This window comes from Oncorhynchus masou, chromosome 31 (genome assembly GCF_036934945.1).
Source record: "Oncorhynchus masou masou isolate Uvic2021 chromosome 31, UVic_Omas_1.1, whole genome shotgun sequence".
NCBI classification, from domain to species: Eukaryota; Metazoa; Chordata; class Actinopteri; order Salmoniformes; family Salmonidae; genus Oncorhynchus; species Oncorhynchus masou.
The window spans coordinates 61,871,990-61,887,848 of record NC_088242.1 but is presented as its reverse complement, the minus strand read 5'-3'; the positions used below and the strand labels follow the sequence as shown (position 1 = coordinate 61,887,848).

At 44.0% G+C, this 15,859-nt stretch overlaps 1 protein-coding gene across 5 annotated transcripts in view; it reads right to left on the bottom strand.

The window, feature by feature from the left end:
- The window catches only part of LOC135524242 (inositol 1,4,5-trisphosphate receptor type 2-like), a 170,454-nt gene that overhangs the window by 110,151 nt on the left and 44,444 nt on the right, over positions 1 to 15,859 (bottom strand). For all 5 annotated transcript variants that reach the window (XR_010452921.1, XM_064951604.1, XM_064951605.1 and 2 more), the window contains 16 exons: positions 12,858 to 12,999; positions 12,059 to 12,217; positions 11,528 to 11,700; positions 11,144 to 11,263; positions 10,625 to 10,810; positions 9,717 to 9,968; positions 9,227 to 9,374; positions 8,807 to 8,954; positions 7,756 to 7,952; positions 6,863 to 6,986; positions 6,553 to 6,610; positions 3,896 to 4,061; positions 3,636 to 3,803; positions 3,408 to 3,497; positions 1,497 to 1,622; positions 1,100 to 1,222 (listed from right to left, as the gene is read on the bottom strand). Coding sequence is in view for 4 of the 5 variants with exons in the window: in XM_064951604.1 (XP_064807676.1) it covers positions 1,100 to 1,222; positions 1,497 to 1,622; positions 3,408 to 3,497; positions 3,636 to 3,803; positions 3,896 to 4,061; positions 6,553 to 6,610; positions 6,863 to 6,986; positions 7,756 to 7,952; positions 8,807 to 8,954; positions 9,227 to 9,374; positions 9,717 to 9,968; positions 10,625 to 10,810; positions 11,144 to 11,263; positions 11,528 to 11,700; positions 12,059 to 12,217; positions 12,858 to 12,999 (2,380 nt within the window). In the remaining variant the exon portion in view is untranslated. The remainder of the gene's footprint in view (positions 1 to 1,099; positions 1,223 to 1,496; positions 1,623 to 3,407; positions 3,498 to 3,635; positions 3,804 to 3,895; positions 4,062 to 6,552; positions 6,611 to 6,862; positions 6,987 to 7,755; positions 7,953 to 8,806; positions 8,955 to 9,226; positions 9,375 to 9,716; positions 9,969 to 10,624; positions 10,811 to 11,143; positions 11,264 to 11,527; positions 11,701 to 12,058; positions 12,218 to 12,857; positions 13,000 to 15,859) is intronic.

Here is a 15,859-nt window from a genome sequence, read left to right as displayed (position 1 = left end):
GTTTGCCTTGAAATTCTAAATAAATCACAGAACGTGTCACCAGCAAAGCACCCCCACACCTCCTACTCCATGCTTCAAGGTGGGAACCACACATGCGGAGATCATCTGTTCACCTACTCCACGTCTCACAAAGACACGGCTGTTGGATGCAAAAATCTCGAATTCGGACTCAACAAAAACAAAAAAATCCACCGGTCTAATGTCCATTTCTCGTGTTTCTTGGCCCAAGCAAGCGTCTTCTTCTTACTGGTGTCCTTTAGTAGTTGTTTCTTTGCAGCAATTCAACCATGAAGACCTGATTCATGCAGTTGCCTCTTGACACATCTCAACATCAACTGTTCACTCTGTGAAGCATTTATTTGGGCTGCAATTTTTGAGGCTGGTAACTCTAATGAACTTATCCTCTGCAACAGAGGTAACTCTGGGTCTTCCTTTCCTGTGGCGGTCCTCATGAGAGCCAGTTTCATCATAGCGTTTGATGGGTTTTGCGACTGCACTTGAAGAAACTTTCAAAGTTCTTGACATTTTCCACATTGACTGACCTTCATGTCTTAATGTAATGATGGAATGTCATTTCTCTTTGCTTATTTGAGCTGTTTCTTGCAATAATATGGACTTGGTCTTTTACCAAGTAGGGCTATCTTCTGTATACCCTACCTTGTCACAACACAACTGACTGGCTCAAATGCATTCAGAAGGAAAGTTAAAAAGGCATGCCTGTTAATTGAAATGCATTCCAGGTGACTACCTCATGAAGCTGGTTGAGAGAATACCAAGAGTGTGCAAAGCTGTCATCAAGGCAAAGGGTGGCTCCTTTGAAGAATCTCAAATATAAAATATATTTTGATTTGTTTAACAATTTTTGGTTACTACATGATTCCATGTGTTATTTCATAGTTTTGATGTCTTCATTATAATTATACAATGTAGAAAATAGTCTAAATAAAGAAAAACCCTCAAATGAGTAGGTGTGTCCAGACTTTTGACTGGTACTGTATGTCCCGTGTATGTGTCCATACATGCATACAGTGTGTGAGTGTGTGTGTGCAAGCACAGTGGGCATGAATGAATAAGTGCATGCATGTTTGTGTTAGCGTACCCCTGGTGTAAGGAACAGGTTGAGGTATTTGTGGAGCAGAGCCTGGTTCTGGCTGTTGCCTCTACAGAAGTACTGCAGGAATACATGGGCCAGTGTCATGATCTCATTCATCTTCTCATCACTCTGCGGACAGACAGGAGTCACAACACGCTTTCACAATTGCATCACCACAAAATCCATCCATACAGATGGTCCAACAAAGCTACCAGGGCAGCGTTTATATATCTAGTCAAGTTTTATCCAGGTACGGTCTGGTTATTGAGCATGACAACATCCATGTAAGGCTTTGAGGGGCCTCATCTGAAGCATTTATGTTAAGCCCAAATGGACTGGGCGCCTATGTGTGTTTGACACTTACAGTAATGACTGAAATCTCTAAATGTGATGACGTGCTCACCTTCTCATAAGGTATCTGGAGCAGGTCCAGCACCACAGAGTGAGCCCCCATGTTCTTCAGCAGCCTCTGCTGCTGCACACAACTCTTCTTACTGGGGTAACACAGCTTACTGAGCCGCAGCAGGATCTACAGACCACACATACACACAGATCAGACAAACACATACAGCACATTCAGAAAGTATTCAGACCACTTTTTCATGTTACAGCCTTATTCTAAAATGGATTACATTGTTCCCCCCCCTCTCATCAATCTACAAACAATACCCTATAACGACAAAGCAAAAAGTTTTTTTTAGAAATGTTTTCTCATAAAAAATACAAATGAAATATCACATTTGCATAAGTATTCAGACCCTTTACTCAATACTTTGTTGAAGCACCATTAGCAGTGATTACAGCCTCAAATCTTCTTGGGTATGATGCTACAAACTTGGAACACCTGTATTTGGGGAGTTTCTCACATTCTTCTCTGCAGATCCTCTCAAGCTGTCAGGTTGGATGGGAAGTGTCGCTGCACAGCTTCTTTCAGGTCTCTCCAGAGATGTTCGATCGGGTTCAAGTCCGGACTCTGGCTCTGCCACTCAAGGACATTCAGAGACTTGCCCCGAAGCCACTCCTGCATTGTCTTGGCTGTGTGCTTAGGGTTGTTGTCCTGCTGGAAGGTGAACCTTCTCCCCAGTCTGTGGTCCTGAACACTCTGGAGCACATTTTCGTCAAGGATCTCTCTGTAGTTTTCTCTGTTCATCTTTACCTCGATCCTGACTAGACTCCCAGTCCCTACAGCTGAAAAACATCCCCACAGCATGATTCTGCCACCACCATGCTTCACCGTAGCAATGGTTCCATGTTTCCTCCAGAAGTGACACTTGGCATTCAGGCCAAATAGTTCAATGCTCTTTTCATCAGACCAGAGAATTTAGTTTCTCATGGTCAGAGTCCTTTAGGTGCCTTTTACTGAGGAGTGGCTTCTGTCTGGCCACTCTACCATAAGGGCCTGATTGGTGGAGTGCTGCAGAGATGGTTGTCCTTCTGGAAGGTTCTCCCATCTCCACAGAGGAACTCTAGAGGAACTCCCTGATCCAATGCTCTCTTCAACCAGTTGCCCAGTTTGGCTGGGCGGCCAGTTCTCGGAGTCTTTGTGGTTCCAAACTTCTTCCATTTAAGAATAATGGAGGCCACTGTGTTCTAGAAGGACCATATACTGCAGACATTTTTGGTACCCTTTCCCAGATCTGTGTATCGACACAATCCTGTCTCGGAGGTCTATGGACAATTCCTTCGACCTCATGGCTTGGTTTTTGCGCAGACATGCACTGTCAACTGTGGGACCTGATATAGACAGGTGTGTGCCTTTCCAAATCATGTCCAATCAAGTTGAAGAAACATCTCAAGGATAATCAAATGGAAACAGGATGCACCTGGGCTCAAATGAGTCTCATAGCAAAGGGTCTGAATACTTATGTAAATGTTTTTTTTTTTTTTTACTGTTTTTCCCTTTGCCATTATGGGGTATTGTGTGTAGATCCATTTTAGAATAAGGCTGTAACGTAACAATGTGGAAAACGTCAAGGGGTCTGAATACTTTCCAAATGCACTGTACATGCATTTAATGGCTACATAGCAATAGGTCTAAACTACACTTTTTCAGCTGCTTTAATTTAATGTTACTGAAGCTCATTCAATTCAATGTTATTGTATCCCCTCAGAAGCATTTAAGAAAGGCAAGGCAGGTTACAAGGCAGGCAAGTCCAGCTCATGTTGGCCACACATTGGCCAGTGATGTGAGGTCTGTAAATTGTTAGTGTGCAATAAATAACCCCAGGGTCATGATGTATTTTCAGACTGCACTGACTAATTGATTACGCTGCCAATACCACACACACTATAAGGGGACAGAATGGCAGCCCACCTCTTTCACGATGTTGTAGTTGTTAGCTTTGTTGCTGTCTATATGAGGCTTCACATCCCCATCCTGTACTGGACTCAGGATGCCCGCCTCCTGTCATTCACACAACACAAAAATATTTGGAAGTTAGGATTCAGCCCTCCCTTAGCCATAAGTGCTGTGTGGCCTATAGGGGGCATACTATACTGCACGATAGTGTACTATAGTATACTGTAAAGTATAGTGTTGTACCTCCATGGTCTGCTCCTTGACATGGCTGTCTCCTATGTCCTCACTGCCGTAGCCTCCACTCTTCTCCACCCACAGTTCAGACTTCTCCACCGCCAGCCTGAGCTGGTCCAGGTTAGTCTTGATCTGCTTGTAGTTCTCCACATCCTGCTCCGAAACCAGCAACTGCACCTGCAGGAGACCACAGGAACACACAGTGAAATCAGACACACACATAAAAACAGATTAGGCGCACGCTCATGAACCACCAACTGTGCCTTTACCTGTTTGAAGGCCTGTAGGACCTCGGCTCTCTGGCTGAAGTGTTTGAACATGAGCTGCAGCGAGCCGGACACCAGCGGGGTGTAGTCCTGCATGATGAGATGGATCAGTACCCTGAGGAAGGTCCTGCCTCCCTCGTCATCCAGCTCCACAGCACAACACTCTGAACTAGAAGCACCAGAAGCAGGGTTAGAGAGAACAATTGTTAGACACAGCACGACGCACTGAATTGGAAGCACCAGAGACAGAGTTAAAATAAAATATAATTTTCCACGTGCCGAATACAACGGGTGTAGATTTAACATGAAATAATTGCATACGAGCCCTTCCCAATCAAGCAGAGTAAAAAGAAAATGTGAATACAAAACAGGGGTATGAGGTAATTGAGGTATATATTTACATTAAGGCAGGGTAAGGTTCCTACAGTTGAAGTCGGAAGTTCACATACATTTAGATTGGAGTCATTAAAATTCATTTTTCAACCACTCCACAAGTTTCTTGTTAACAAACTAAAGTTTTGGCAAGTCGGTTAGGACATCTACTTTGTGCATGACAAGTAATTTTTACAACAGTTGTTGATTATTTCACTTATAATTCACTGTATCAAAACTCCAGTGGGTCAGAAGTTTACATTCACTAAGTTGACTGTGCCTTTAAACAGCTTGGAACATTACAGAAAATGATATCTTGGCTTTAGAAGCTTCTGATAGGCTAATTGACATAATTTGAGTCAATTGGAGGTCTACCTGTGGATGTATTTCAAGGCCTACCTTCAAACTCAGTGCCTCTTTGCTTGACATCATGGGAAAATAAAAAGAAATCTGCCAAAAATTGTAGACCTCCACAAGTCTGGTTCATCATTGGGAGCAATTTCCAAATGCCTGAAGGTACCACGTTCATCTGTACAAACAATAGTACTCAAGTATAAACACCATGGGACCACGCAGCCATTATACCGCTCAGGAAGGAGATGAGTTCTGTCTCCTAGAGATGAACGTACTTTGGTGCGAAAAGTGCAAATCAATCCCAGAACAACAGCAAAGGACCTTGTGAAGATGCTGGAGGAAACAGGTACAAAACTATATCCACAATAAAACAAGTCCTATATCGACATAACCTGAAAGGCCGCTCAGCAAGGAAGAAGCCACTGTTCCAAAACCGCCATAAAAAAAGCCAGACTACGGTTTGCAACTGCACACGGGGACAAAGAAGGTACTTTATGGAGAAATGTCCTCTAGTCTGATGAAACAAAAATAGAACTGTTTGGCCATAATGACCATCGTTATGTTTGGAGGAAAAGGGGGAAGGCCTGCAAGCCGATGAACATCATCCCAAACATGAAGCACGGGGTGGCAGCATCATGTTGTGGGGGTGCTTTGTTGCAGGAGGGACTGGTGCACTTCACAAAATAGATGGCAGCATGACAAAGGAAAATTATGTGGATATATTGAAGCAACGTCTCAAGACATCAGTCAGGAAGTTAAAGCTTGGTCGCAAATGGGTCTTCCAAATGGACAATGGCCGCAAGCAAACTTCCAAAGTTGTGGCAAAATTGCTTAAGGACAACAAAGTCAAGGTATTGGAGTGGCCATCACAAGTCCTGATCTCAATCCTACAGACAAATTGTGGGCAGAACTGAAAAAGCGTGTGCGAGCAAGGAGACCTTCAAACCTGACTCAGTTACACCAGCTCTGTCAGCAGGAATGGGCCAAAATTCACCCAAATTATTTTGGGAAGATTGTGGAAGGCTACCTGAAACATTTGACCCAAGTTAAACAATTTAAAGGCAATGCTACCAAATACTAATTGAGTGTATGTAAACTTCTGACCCACTGGGAGTGTGATGAAAGTACTCTCCCCTCTTTCTCTTGTAGTCCATGATCAGCTCCTTGGTATTTCTGACATTGAGGGAGAGATTGTTGTCCCGGTACCACACGGGCCAAATCTCTGACCTTCTCCCTGTAGGCATTCTCATCACCGTTAGTGTAAGTAAACTTGATGGTGTTGGAGTCGTGCGTGGCCACGCAGTCATGGTTGAACAGGGAGTACACACACCCCTGAGAGGCCCCCATGTTGAGGGTCAGCGTAGCAGAGGTGCTGTTGCCTACCCTTACCACCGGGGGCCATCCCGTCAGGAAGTCCAGGATCCAGTTGCAGAGGGGGGGTTTCAGTCCCAGAGTCTCCAGCTTGGTGATGAGCTTGGAGGGGACTATGGTGTTGGACACTGACCTGTAGTCTATGAACAACATCCTCACTAGTTATTTCCCCTCCTGTCCAGGTGGGAGAGGGCAGTGTGAAATGCAATTGAGATTGTGTCATCTGTGGACGGTATGCGAATTGGAGTGAGTCCAGGGTGCCTGAGATAATGTTACTGATGTGTGTTATGAGAAGCCTTCCAAAGCACTTCATAATTACAGATGCGAGTGCAACAAGGCAATAGTCATTTAGGCAGGCTACCTTGGAGTTCTTGTTACAGACACACCACAATGTTCTGAACTGGAGGCATACACAGGGTTCTAGACAGACACGGGGACACAGACATATAGGCACACAAACACACCACCTTTCTCTGAACTAAAACCATAGTGCACCCTTTTTCTTCACACACACACACGTATGTAGTCCAACAGACAGATACAGGCACACACAGTTGATTTACCTTCCAGCAAACATTGTCTCTGCTTTGGCTGCAATCTCATCAATGTCTGGATCTGAAACTGTAAAAAAATATTGTGAATCACTGAACCCAATTATAGAAAGCCCAATTACAAAAAGTAATTGGTGGCTGTGACAGCACAAACAATTGATTACAACAGCAATCAACAAACCAAAAGGATTCCCCTCAGATATTAACTGAAACACTCAAGATTCCCCCAGCCTGGTCCTAATTTGAGCATAGGAGTTGGCAAGACAGTACAAATAGATCTGGGACCAGGCCAAGATGTCCCTATGGAATGATAGAGCTTTACCTGACATGGAGGGAAATTCAGACAATGACATAGAGCTGTCCGGTAGATTACTGTCCCCAAATTCTTTCTTATAGATGGACAACAGGTAGGTGATCCTATAGTCCAGTCGCACACTCAGAATAAACTGATGGGAGAACAAGATGGAAGCAGATAAAAGGATCACCATGTTAAATACCTAAATGTACACAAAGCTAAAATAGTGAAATCAGAGACCTTGAACAGTGTTTACCAACTGTTTGTTATTGCGTTTCCACACATGATATACTTCAGGGGTAGACAGGCAACTAGATTCAGCCGCAGGATGACTTTTGTCAAAGCGGATGGTCGGGGGCAGGAACAAAATTATAATCATTTGTACACTGCAAATTGACCACAACTAAGCCCAATAACAAATTGTATTTGAAAAGAATAATTTCATACTTTGATTGTACTGAGTCACGATCACGTCTCTTTTTTTATTTGTGGAAATACTTGGGATCAGACTTCTTAATTTAAACTAATTTGCAGCTGAATTCCTGGAGATTTTTTTCCTGGAGATCTTTTTACTAAAAACTTGTGGGGCAAAATAAATCACTTGTGGGACAGTTTTGGTTCGCCTGTTGCCGACCCCTGGTACACAACGTCCAACCAAATGCTTACTTGCAGGTTCCTTCTCAACAATGTAACAACAATAAGAAATAATACAAGTACAAAGTAAATGGTCCGGTAGAATAGAAAACATTTTAGCATGTGTATAATAAAAGGAAGGCACAGTTTATAGTACATTATTGTACCAAAAGTATACAATCAATAGAGGATTATATAGAGGATAGAGGATTTGACCACAGCCAGCCTCAAGCCACAACAGCTACAGGTAACTGGCCCTCCAGACCACATGGTGGAGCTCCACTCACCTGTAAAATCTCAATTATTTTGAGCTTGGTGTCCATGACCATGACATCCTCGTTGTCTGTCAGACAGAGTGGTTGTTTTCTGTCCTGAAGGGACGGGGGCGTGTTCGGGAGGTGGTGAGGCTGAACGTGCCCTCGACTCAGCACCATCTGAGTCATCATCTCTCCCACACCGTGGATGGTACGAAACACGTTATTCCCTAGAAGACAGAGAGACAGACTGAAAAAGACAGGGACTACATGGCAACATTTTCTGTTGTATGTCCTAATGAACACGATCCAGGACATACAAGCTCTTTAGACAACAGTAGGTTTAACAAAGAGATGGGGATCAGAACACATGTCTCTTAAAGTTGTTTCTGATTGTGATCTGGACACTGTCATCTACAATGAACAAAAATATTAACGCAACAGTGTTGGTCCCGTTCCATGAGCTGAAAAAAAAGAACAAAATAATTTGACATTTTCCAAAATCAAAAAAAGCTTACATCCCCTGAGAAGTATTTTTTCTGTGATAAAGCCCTTTTGTGGGGGGAAACTCATTCTGATTGCCTGGGCCTGGTTGCCAAGTGAGTGGGCGTATGCCCTCCAAGGCCCACTCATGGCTGCATCACTGCCCAGTCATGTGAAATCTATAGAGTAGAGCCGAATTAATTTATTTAAATTGACTGCTGTCCTTCTATGAACTGTAACTCAGTAACATCTTTGAAATTGTTGCATATATATATATATATATATATATATATATAGCCGAGTGGTTAGAGCGTTGGACTAGTAACCGGAAGGTTGCAAGTTCAAACCCCCGAGCTGACAAGGTACAAATCTGTCGTTCTGCCCCTGAACAGGCGGTTAACCCACTGTTCCTAGGCCGTCATTGAAAATAAGAATTTGTTCTTAACTGACTTGCCTAGTTAAAAAAAAAAATAATAATAACAATAATAATATTGTAATATTGCATTATTCAATATGAGATGTGCATGCTTAATAAATAAATTGTGATTTAATGAAATGTTTTAATCCGTTATTTAATTAATACATTTTCTGTGTGACTGACCTGCCTCGGGGCTCTTGCTGAGCTCGGCCATGTCGTTAAGCGGGTGCTGGACAAAGTCCAGGATGGCCAGCAGTGTGCGTGTGAGACGCAGCAGCTCACTGAAGCTGTAGAAGCCAAAATAAACCAGGTTACGGGCCAGGTGCACCACCTACAAGACAGGAGAGGAGAGAGATGTGGATTTCCCCCCACAGAGGCCAGAGTTAGACACAACTTGAACATCAGAAAGTAATCATGTCCATTACCATCTTTGGTCACCACTGGTTGGGGTGGGAGATTGACTGTTCTAAGAGTTGTATTATTGTGTCTTTGCGAAAATACAACAAAAAGAAAGTAAACATGTTTACATCCATAGTTTGGATTACAACCAATCACATGCACCCTGCTGGCCATCCACACAAATAATTGTGTACTTTATTTTACCTCCAGAGTCAGTTCATTCTTCTCTTCGTCTCCAAAGGGAAAGGGCTGGCTGACCACGTCTTTGAGGTATTCCTCTACAAACTCCATGGTGGGGGCAAACTTCCTCTTCATCTCCTCTCTGGAGGTGTCAGTGAACTCGTACTCATACCTTGGGCGACAGTTATAGAGTATAGTTACTGTATAGCGTAGAAACTCCACAATCTTTACATGAGAAACGAATGAACAGAGAAATGAACTTGTTTAAAACCGTGAAAGAGAGCTTCAGCCTAGAACATGACTGCCATGATTCTGTAGAGAAAAGAAAGTGCTGTCGCTAACTAGACGCATTAAAGACATGTAGCAAACCGACGATGCAATCCACCTGCCATGATTCTCTACCCAGAGGTAATTTTCTTTCAGGTGGTGTGCCAGTTACAGATCCGTTATTGCCAAATCCTCAGATCCCAAAGCCACACATCAAAGCACCCCTCCACACCCCCCACACACTCACTCGTGGATGGTGATCTTGGAGGGGATCTCGGTCCAGAGGCGGGCGTAGCGCACGGCCACCACTGCCTCCTGGGGCTCGCGGTCCACGTGCATGTGCAGCATGAGGCGGCAGAAGGAGGCACGCAGGTTGTAGGGCAGGCATTCGTCAAACATGCAGCGCAGGATCAGGTCCACGGGTAGCTGGCTGGACACCTGGTTGATGGCCAGGTACTGGCGGTCCAGACACATCTTGGCAAACAGGTTGAGCTGGTATCTGGAAGGTGGATGGGGAAGATGGATAGGAAATACATGGAGAAGGGGTGTCATAGAAATGTAGAAGAAATAGCACCTGCACACTCATAAAGCCCCATAGAAATATGCCATGCTGTAGTATAGGGATCATCAACTAGATTCAGCAACGGGCCTATTCTTTCTATAGTGGATTGTCAAGTGGCCTGAACATAAATCACAAATAATTTGTAGTCTGCAAATTGTTCACAAAAAGCTGAAACAGATATAATATTTGACTAAAACAATCCTTTCAAACCTTGCTTACATTTGTTTTACGATCACATCTGTCTACTATGAGTGGGAATAAAAAAATATATATAAATCACTTGGAGCTGATTTGCTGGTCCAACAATTAAAACATTTTTATTTTCTCAGAGAATGTGGGAGGCCAAATTAATTAAACCCGGGCTCGCCAGTTGGTGAACCCTGACAGTAAACTTGTGTCAATCAATGGAAAGAAAAAAGTGGGATTCCTTATTTATTCACAAAGTAGGAGCTGAAAACACCCAAATGGTTGACACAGTGTAGATTAAAGGACCATGAATACTTGATACATAAATAAATTGGAGAACCAATGTTTCAGCACTAAGTGTCTAATAAAGATTCCCAGAACGCCCTGCTGCAGTAGCTGTCTAGTACCTGTAGTAGGTGATGACGTCGTTGTCCAGCTTGTGGTTGCCCTTTGCATCCTGGGCCAGGTGGCGGATGGACTTGCCGTGTGGCTCCTTGTGGCTGTCAATCCAGTAGAGCCACACCTCCTCGTCCTCCTCGGTGTCCTCCTGCAGCATGGACGACTGCAAGGTAGTCTCCATGCTGGGGATGAGCCTGGGGGGGAAAGGGGGGAGAGGGGTGGAAGATGGCCAGAGGAGAAGAGCATTCGGACACATAGTGCCAACTACTATCCTGTAGTATATTTGAACTGTGTACAATTCTGCATACACCAGCTAACTAATATTCATCCAAGCTGTATTTTTATATAGATGTACCAGCATGATGGAATGTGAATTAGTGTACAACAGAGTCAAGCCCAATGTCAGCGCTGCCCCATTGCACGGTAAAAAGACAAGTAACAGCCCCCAATCTGAGAAGCTGATTCTAAACCGACTGTACCTGCACTACAGTGTTAGGTAGAGAGCACAGGATGTGTGCGTGACTCACTTGGTCTGGATGAGGATCTCAGCGTTGGCGGGGTTCAGAATGAATTTACAGATGAGCTCCTGTGTCACTGGGATGGCCGTCTTATTGGACACGCACAGGTCTGACAGGTAGTCCAGAAACCTGATAGGAAGACAGAGGACAACAAAACTCAATGGACTTAATCTGCTGAAAGACTATGAACCCAGTAGCGGCTTTAAAAAATCTCACAACCACAAGCAACACAAACATACAGTATTAGACTTATTTTTTTGGCACATTGTGCGTTATAGCCCCAGTTTGTATATCTAACTCAAACATTGGGATCATTGTGGATAAAATGTGTGTGTGTGTCATATGCATATTATAATGTGTGTTATGTATTGTACATCCCTCCTCTGCCCTGACCTGGGCTCTCGATTGCGACGCAGCAGATTGACGAAGGTCTCAATCTCCTTGGCTGTGATGTGTTTCTCCAGCAGCTTGCGGTTGTTGTGGAGCAGGGCAGTGATGGTGTCCTCCGCCAGGATTTCATAACCGATCTGAGACTGCATGATGGAGAACTTCTTGGCTATGTACTCCTGGAGGGCAGAATGAGAACAATCGATACCATCACAGGCAAACATACGTTCTAGAGGGATAGCAGAGCGAAGAGCATAGCAATGGAACTGCTAGAATGGGAAAGCCCTTCAGACCACAACAATTTGACTTCACTCTCATGGGTATCCTCTAAATGACAGATATGGTATTCTCTCTCTACATTAACCAAAACACAACAATGGATTTTCATCTCTCACATTCATGTTACTGAATTAATTAATGATGAGATGTGAGATACGCTAAAACAAATCAATATACTAGTATGGTACTATAGTCACTGAAGTTATTGACCAAGTAAGGTAGGTTTTGAGGACAACTACAGTAGGGAGGACTACTAGCCTGGTTCTTGCGGTAGTCCTGTTGGGAGTGGCGCAACACTCGGTAGCACAGCCGCAGCATGTACTTAAAGGGAGCGTAGCGCTGGTCCCCCAAGTCCTCCAGCTTCAGCATGGGACCCTCCCCCTGGTCTGTGAACGGGGCCTTCAGAATACCAAAAATCTGGAGACAGAGACATTTCAGAGGTTACAAGATTATGACATGATAACTTGCTGATGCCAAAGAAGATGTCATTGATGTTGTTGATGTTGTCCGCATCCTTCCAAATCCCGATAATGACCACTGCCAGCATCATTAGCGCTAACAATGCTATTAGCGTGGCCTTTGGCATAACGGACTGGAGTTATTGCTCCCTTGAATTTCTGCTATCAGATGGACCGCTTACTCCCTGCACTCTAAACCCCATAAGTCACAGTGTAATGACCATGAGGGAAGAGACAGTGAAATTCACCTTCCTCTAGCTATGCATGCCTGTCTGCTTCTGCGCTAGCCTATATGTCTGTGACGTCAAAAGAAATATGCAGTTGTTGTTAACTTTAACAGCTGTTGAAGATGTAAATCTGAAACGGTCAATGAAGAAAAAGCGATAAAGGTCTGCATGCATCGCTGTCATCATTACCCAATATATTTGTTAAGACAACGACAAACGACACAGAACCTGACCAAAGCAGAAGCAAGACCAAAGCTAGAGGATACATGTTTAGGTGATATTCTGGGAGTGTGTGTATATGTGTGTGTGTGTGTGTGTGTGTGTGTGTGTGTGTGTGTGTGTGTGTGTGAGAGAGAGTATGACTGAGCTGACCTGGGCTAGAATGTTCTGTTCCCTCATTAGTTTCTGCCTCTCTCTGTTCGGGTTGGAGATGACCACAGACAGTACGTCCTGACCGTTGTTGGGGACCTCGCACACAAAGAAGATCAGGTCCTCCAACAGCTTGGTCACAAACCTGGGAAACACGGGCCGCAAAAGAGCATTGGTACACTGGCTTCAGCAGTCTGAAATAGAGGTCGACCGATTATGATTTTTCAACGCCGATAGAGATTATTGGAGGACCAAAAAAGCCGATACATTGGCCGATTTTTATTTATTTATTTGTAATAATGACAATTACAACAATACTGAATGAACAGTTATTTTAACTTAATATACAGTGGGGGAAAAAAGTATTTAGTCAGCCACCAATTGTGCAAGTTCTCCCACTTAAAAAGATGATAGGCCTGTAATTTTCATCATAGGTACACTTCAACTATGACAAACAAAATTAGAAAAAAATCCAGAAAATCACAATGTAGGATTTTTAATTCATTTATTTGCAAATTATGGTGGAAAATAAGTATTTATCTAGTGTGTGAAAACTTGAAATCGGCCCTAATTAATCATCCATTCTGATTAATCGGTCGACCTCTAGTCTGAAAGTATGTTATGGTAGTAGGAGAAGAACATTGGTGGATGTGACAGTAGTACACAGAACACCTTGTCTGTCAGAGAGCCATGGTTGTGGCGGACATACAACAGCCACAGGGAATGAGGAAATTAATAAACCTGATTGGTTTGTTAAGAATACTTAGTAATCCAAATACACAGCGTAAGTAACCCTTTTGGATGTGTCACTAGGGGGCATACTGTCCCTCCTACACTGACTGAAGGCCTATCACATGTTGTGTTGTCCTCAGGAGCTATTTTCAATTACATTGCCCTGTCTAAAAATGTTGCTAGCAGTCAAATCCTTGCTTTCTCATTCTGCATTTTCTTCACTCTCAGATTCTGTCACTCAGATTCTGCTCTGACTGAAAGAAAGGAAGTAGATGATCCAAAGTCCCTCACCTCCAATGCGCTTTAAGGCGATTGGCGTAAACAATAAAAGAGGAAGCGAGGATTTGACAGCTAGAAACATTTTCAGACACAGCCAGGAAGTCTTGGTTGTGTCAGCAGGACTGTACTTAGCTCTATATAGGATGACCCACATTCAATCATGGGTGTCCTAGAAGGCTACAATGTGGAGCCTAACTTTTCTCAGAACCGGCACCTGCAGTATAACTTGGCTGGGGAAGACAGTGGCAGGCTTCGCGGAAGAGAGTATTTCAAGCTGTCTACCACAGCTGAGTTATAGGTGCCGGTTTGGAGAAAAGTTAGGCTCAGATGGTTTCTTTACAGATATTCACCCATTATACAATCCGGATGGACGGACAAGGAGATACGGATTATAGATATGCCTTCAGTGAGAGGACTTTCGGAAACAAGTAGCCCCTAAAAAAATGTAACCAGTTATTTACCAGGCTCTGCATTGTAGCCTTCTAGGACACACATGCACTGAAGCACAGCATCCTATATAGAGCTAGACTGGTCTGCACCTCCTATTGTTGTGAGCAGAGCCCTATATAGAGCTAGACTGTTCTGCCCCTCCTATTGTTGTGAGCAGAGCCCTATATAGAGCTAGACTGTTCTGCACCTCCTATTGTTGTGAGCAGCATCCTATATAGAGCTAGACTGTTCTGTACCTTCTATCGTTCTGAGCAGAGCCCTATACAGGGCAAGACTGTTCTGCACCTCCTATTGTTGTGAGCAGAGCCCTATATAGAGCTAGACTGTTCTGCACCTTCTATTGTTGTGAGCAGCATTATATATAGAGCTAGACTGTTCTGTACCTCCTATCGTTCTGAGCAGAGCCCTATATAGAGCTAGACTGTTCTGCACCTCCTATCGTTCTCAGCAGCATTCTATATAGAGCTAGACTGTTCTGCACCTCCTATTGTTGTGAGCAGCATCATATATAGAGCTAGACTGTTCTGTACCTCCTATCGTTCTGAGCAGAGCCCTATACAGGGCTAGACTGTTCTGCACCTCCTATCGTTCTGAGCAGAGCCCTATACAGGGCTAGACTGTTCTGTACCTTCTATCGTTCTGAGCAGAGCCCTATACAGGGCTAGACTGTTCTGCACCTCCTATCGTTCTGAGCAGAGCCCTATATAGAGCTAGACTGTTCTGCACCTCCTATTGTTGTGAGCAGCATCATATATAGAGCTAGACTGTTCTGTACCTTCTATCGTTCTGAGCAGAGCCCTATACAGGGCTAGACTGTTCTGCACCTCCTATCGTTCTGAGCAGAGCCCTATATAGAGCTAGACTGTTCTGCACCTCCTATCGTTCTCAGCAGCATTCTATATAGAGCTAGACTGTTCTGCACCTCCTATTGTTGTGAGCAGCATCATATATAGAGCTAGACTGTTCTGTACCTCCTATCGTTCTGAGCAAAGCCCTATACAGGGCTAGACTGTTCTGCACCTCCTATCATTCTGAGCAGAGCCCTATACAGGGCTAGACTGTTCTGTACCTCCTATCGTTCTGATCGTTCTGAGAGCCCCTATACAGGGCTAGACTGTTCTGCACCTCCTATCGTTCTGAGCAGAGCCCTATACAGGGCTAGACTGTTCTGCACCTCCTATTGTTGTGAGCAGATCCCTATATAGAGCTAGACTGTTCTGCACCTCCTATCGTTCTGAGCAGAGCCCTAGGGCCTGTTCTGCAGCAGAGCTAGACTGTTCTGTACCTCCTATCGTTCTGAGCAGAGCCCTATATAGGGCTAGACTGTTCTGCACCTCCTATCGTTCTGAGCAGAGCTAGACTGTTCTGTACCTCCTATCGTTCTCAGCAGCATTCTATATAGAGCTAGACTGTTCTGTACCTTCTATCGTTCTGAGCAGAGCCCTATACAGGGCTAGACTGTTCTGCACCTCCTATCGTTCTGAGCAGAGCCCTATATAGAGCTAGACTGTTCTGTACCTCCTATCGTTCTGAGCAGAGCCCTA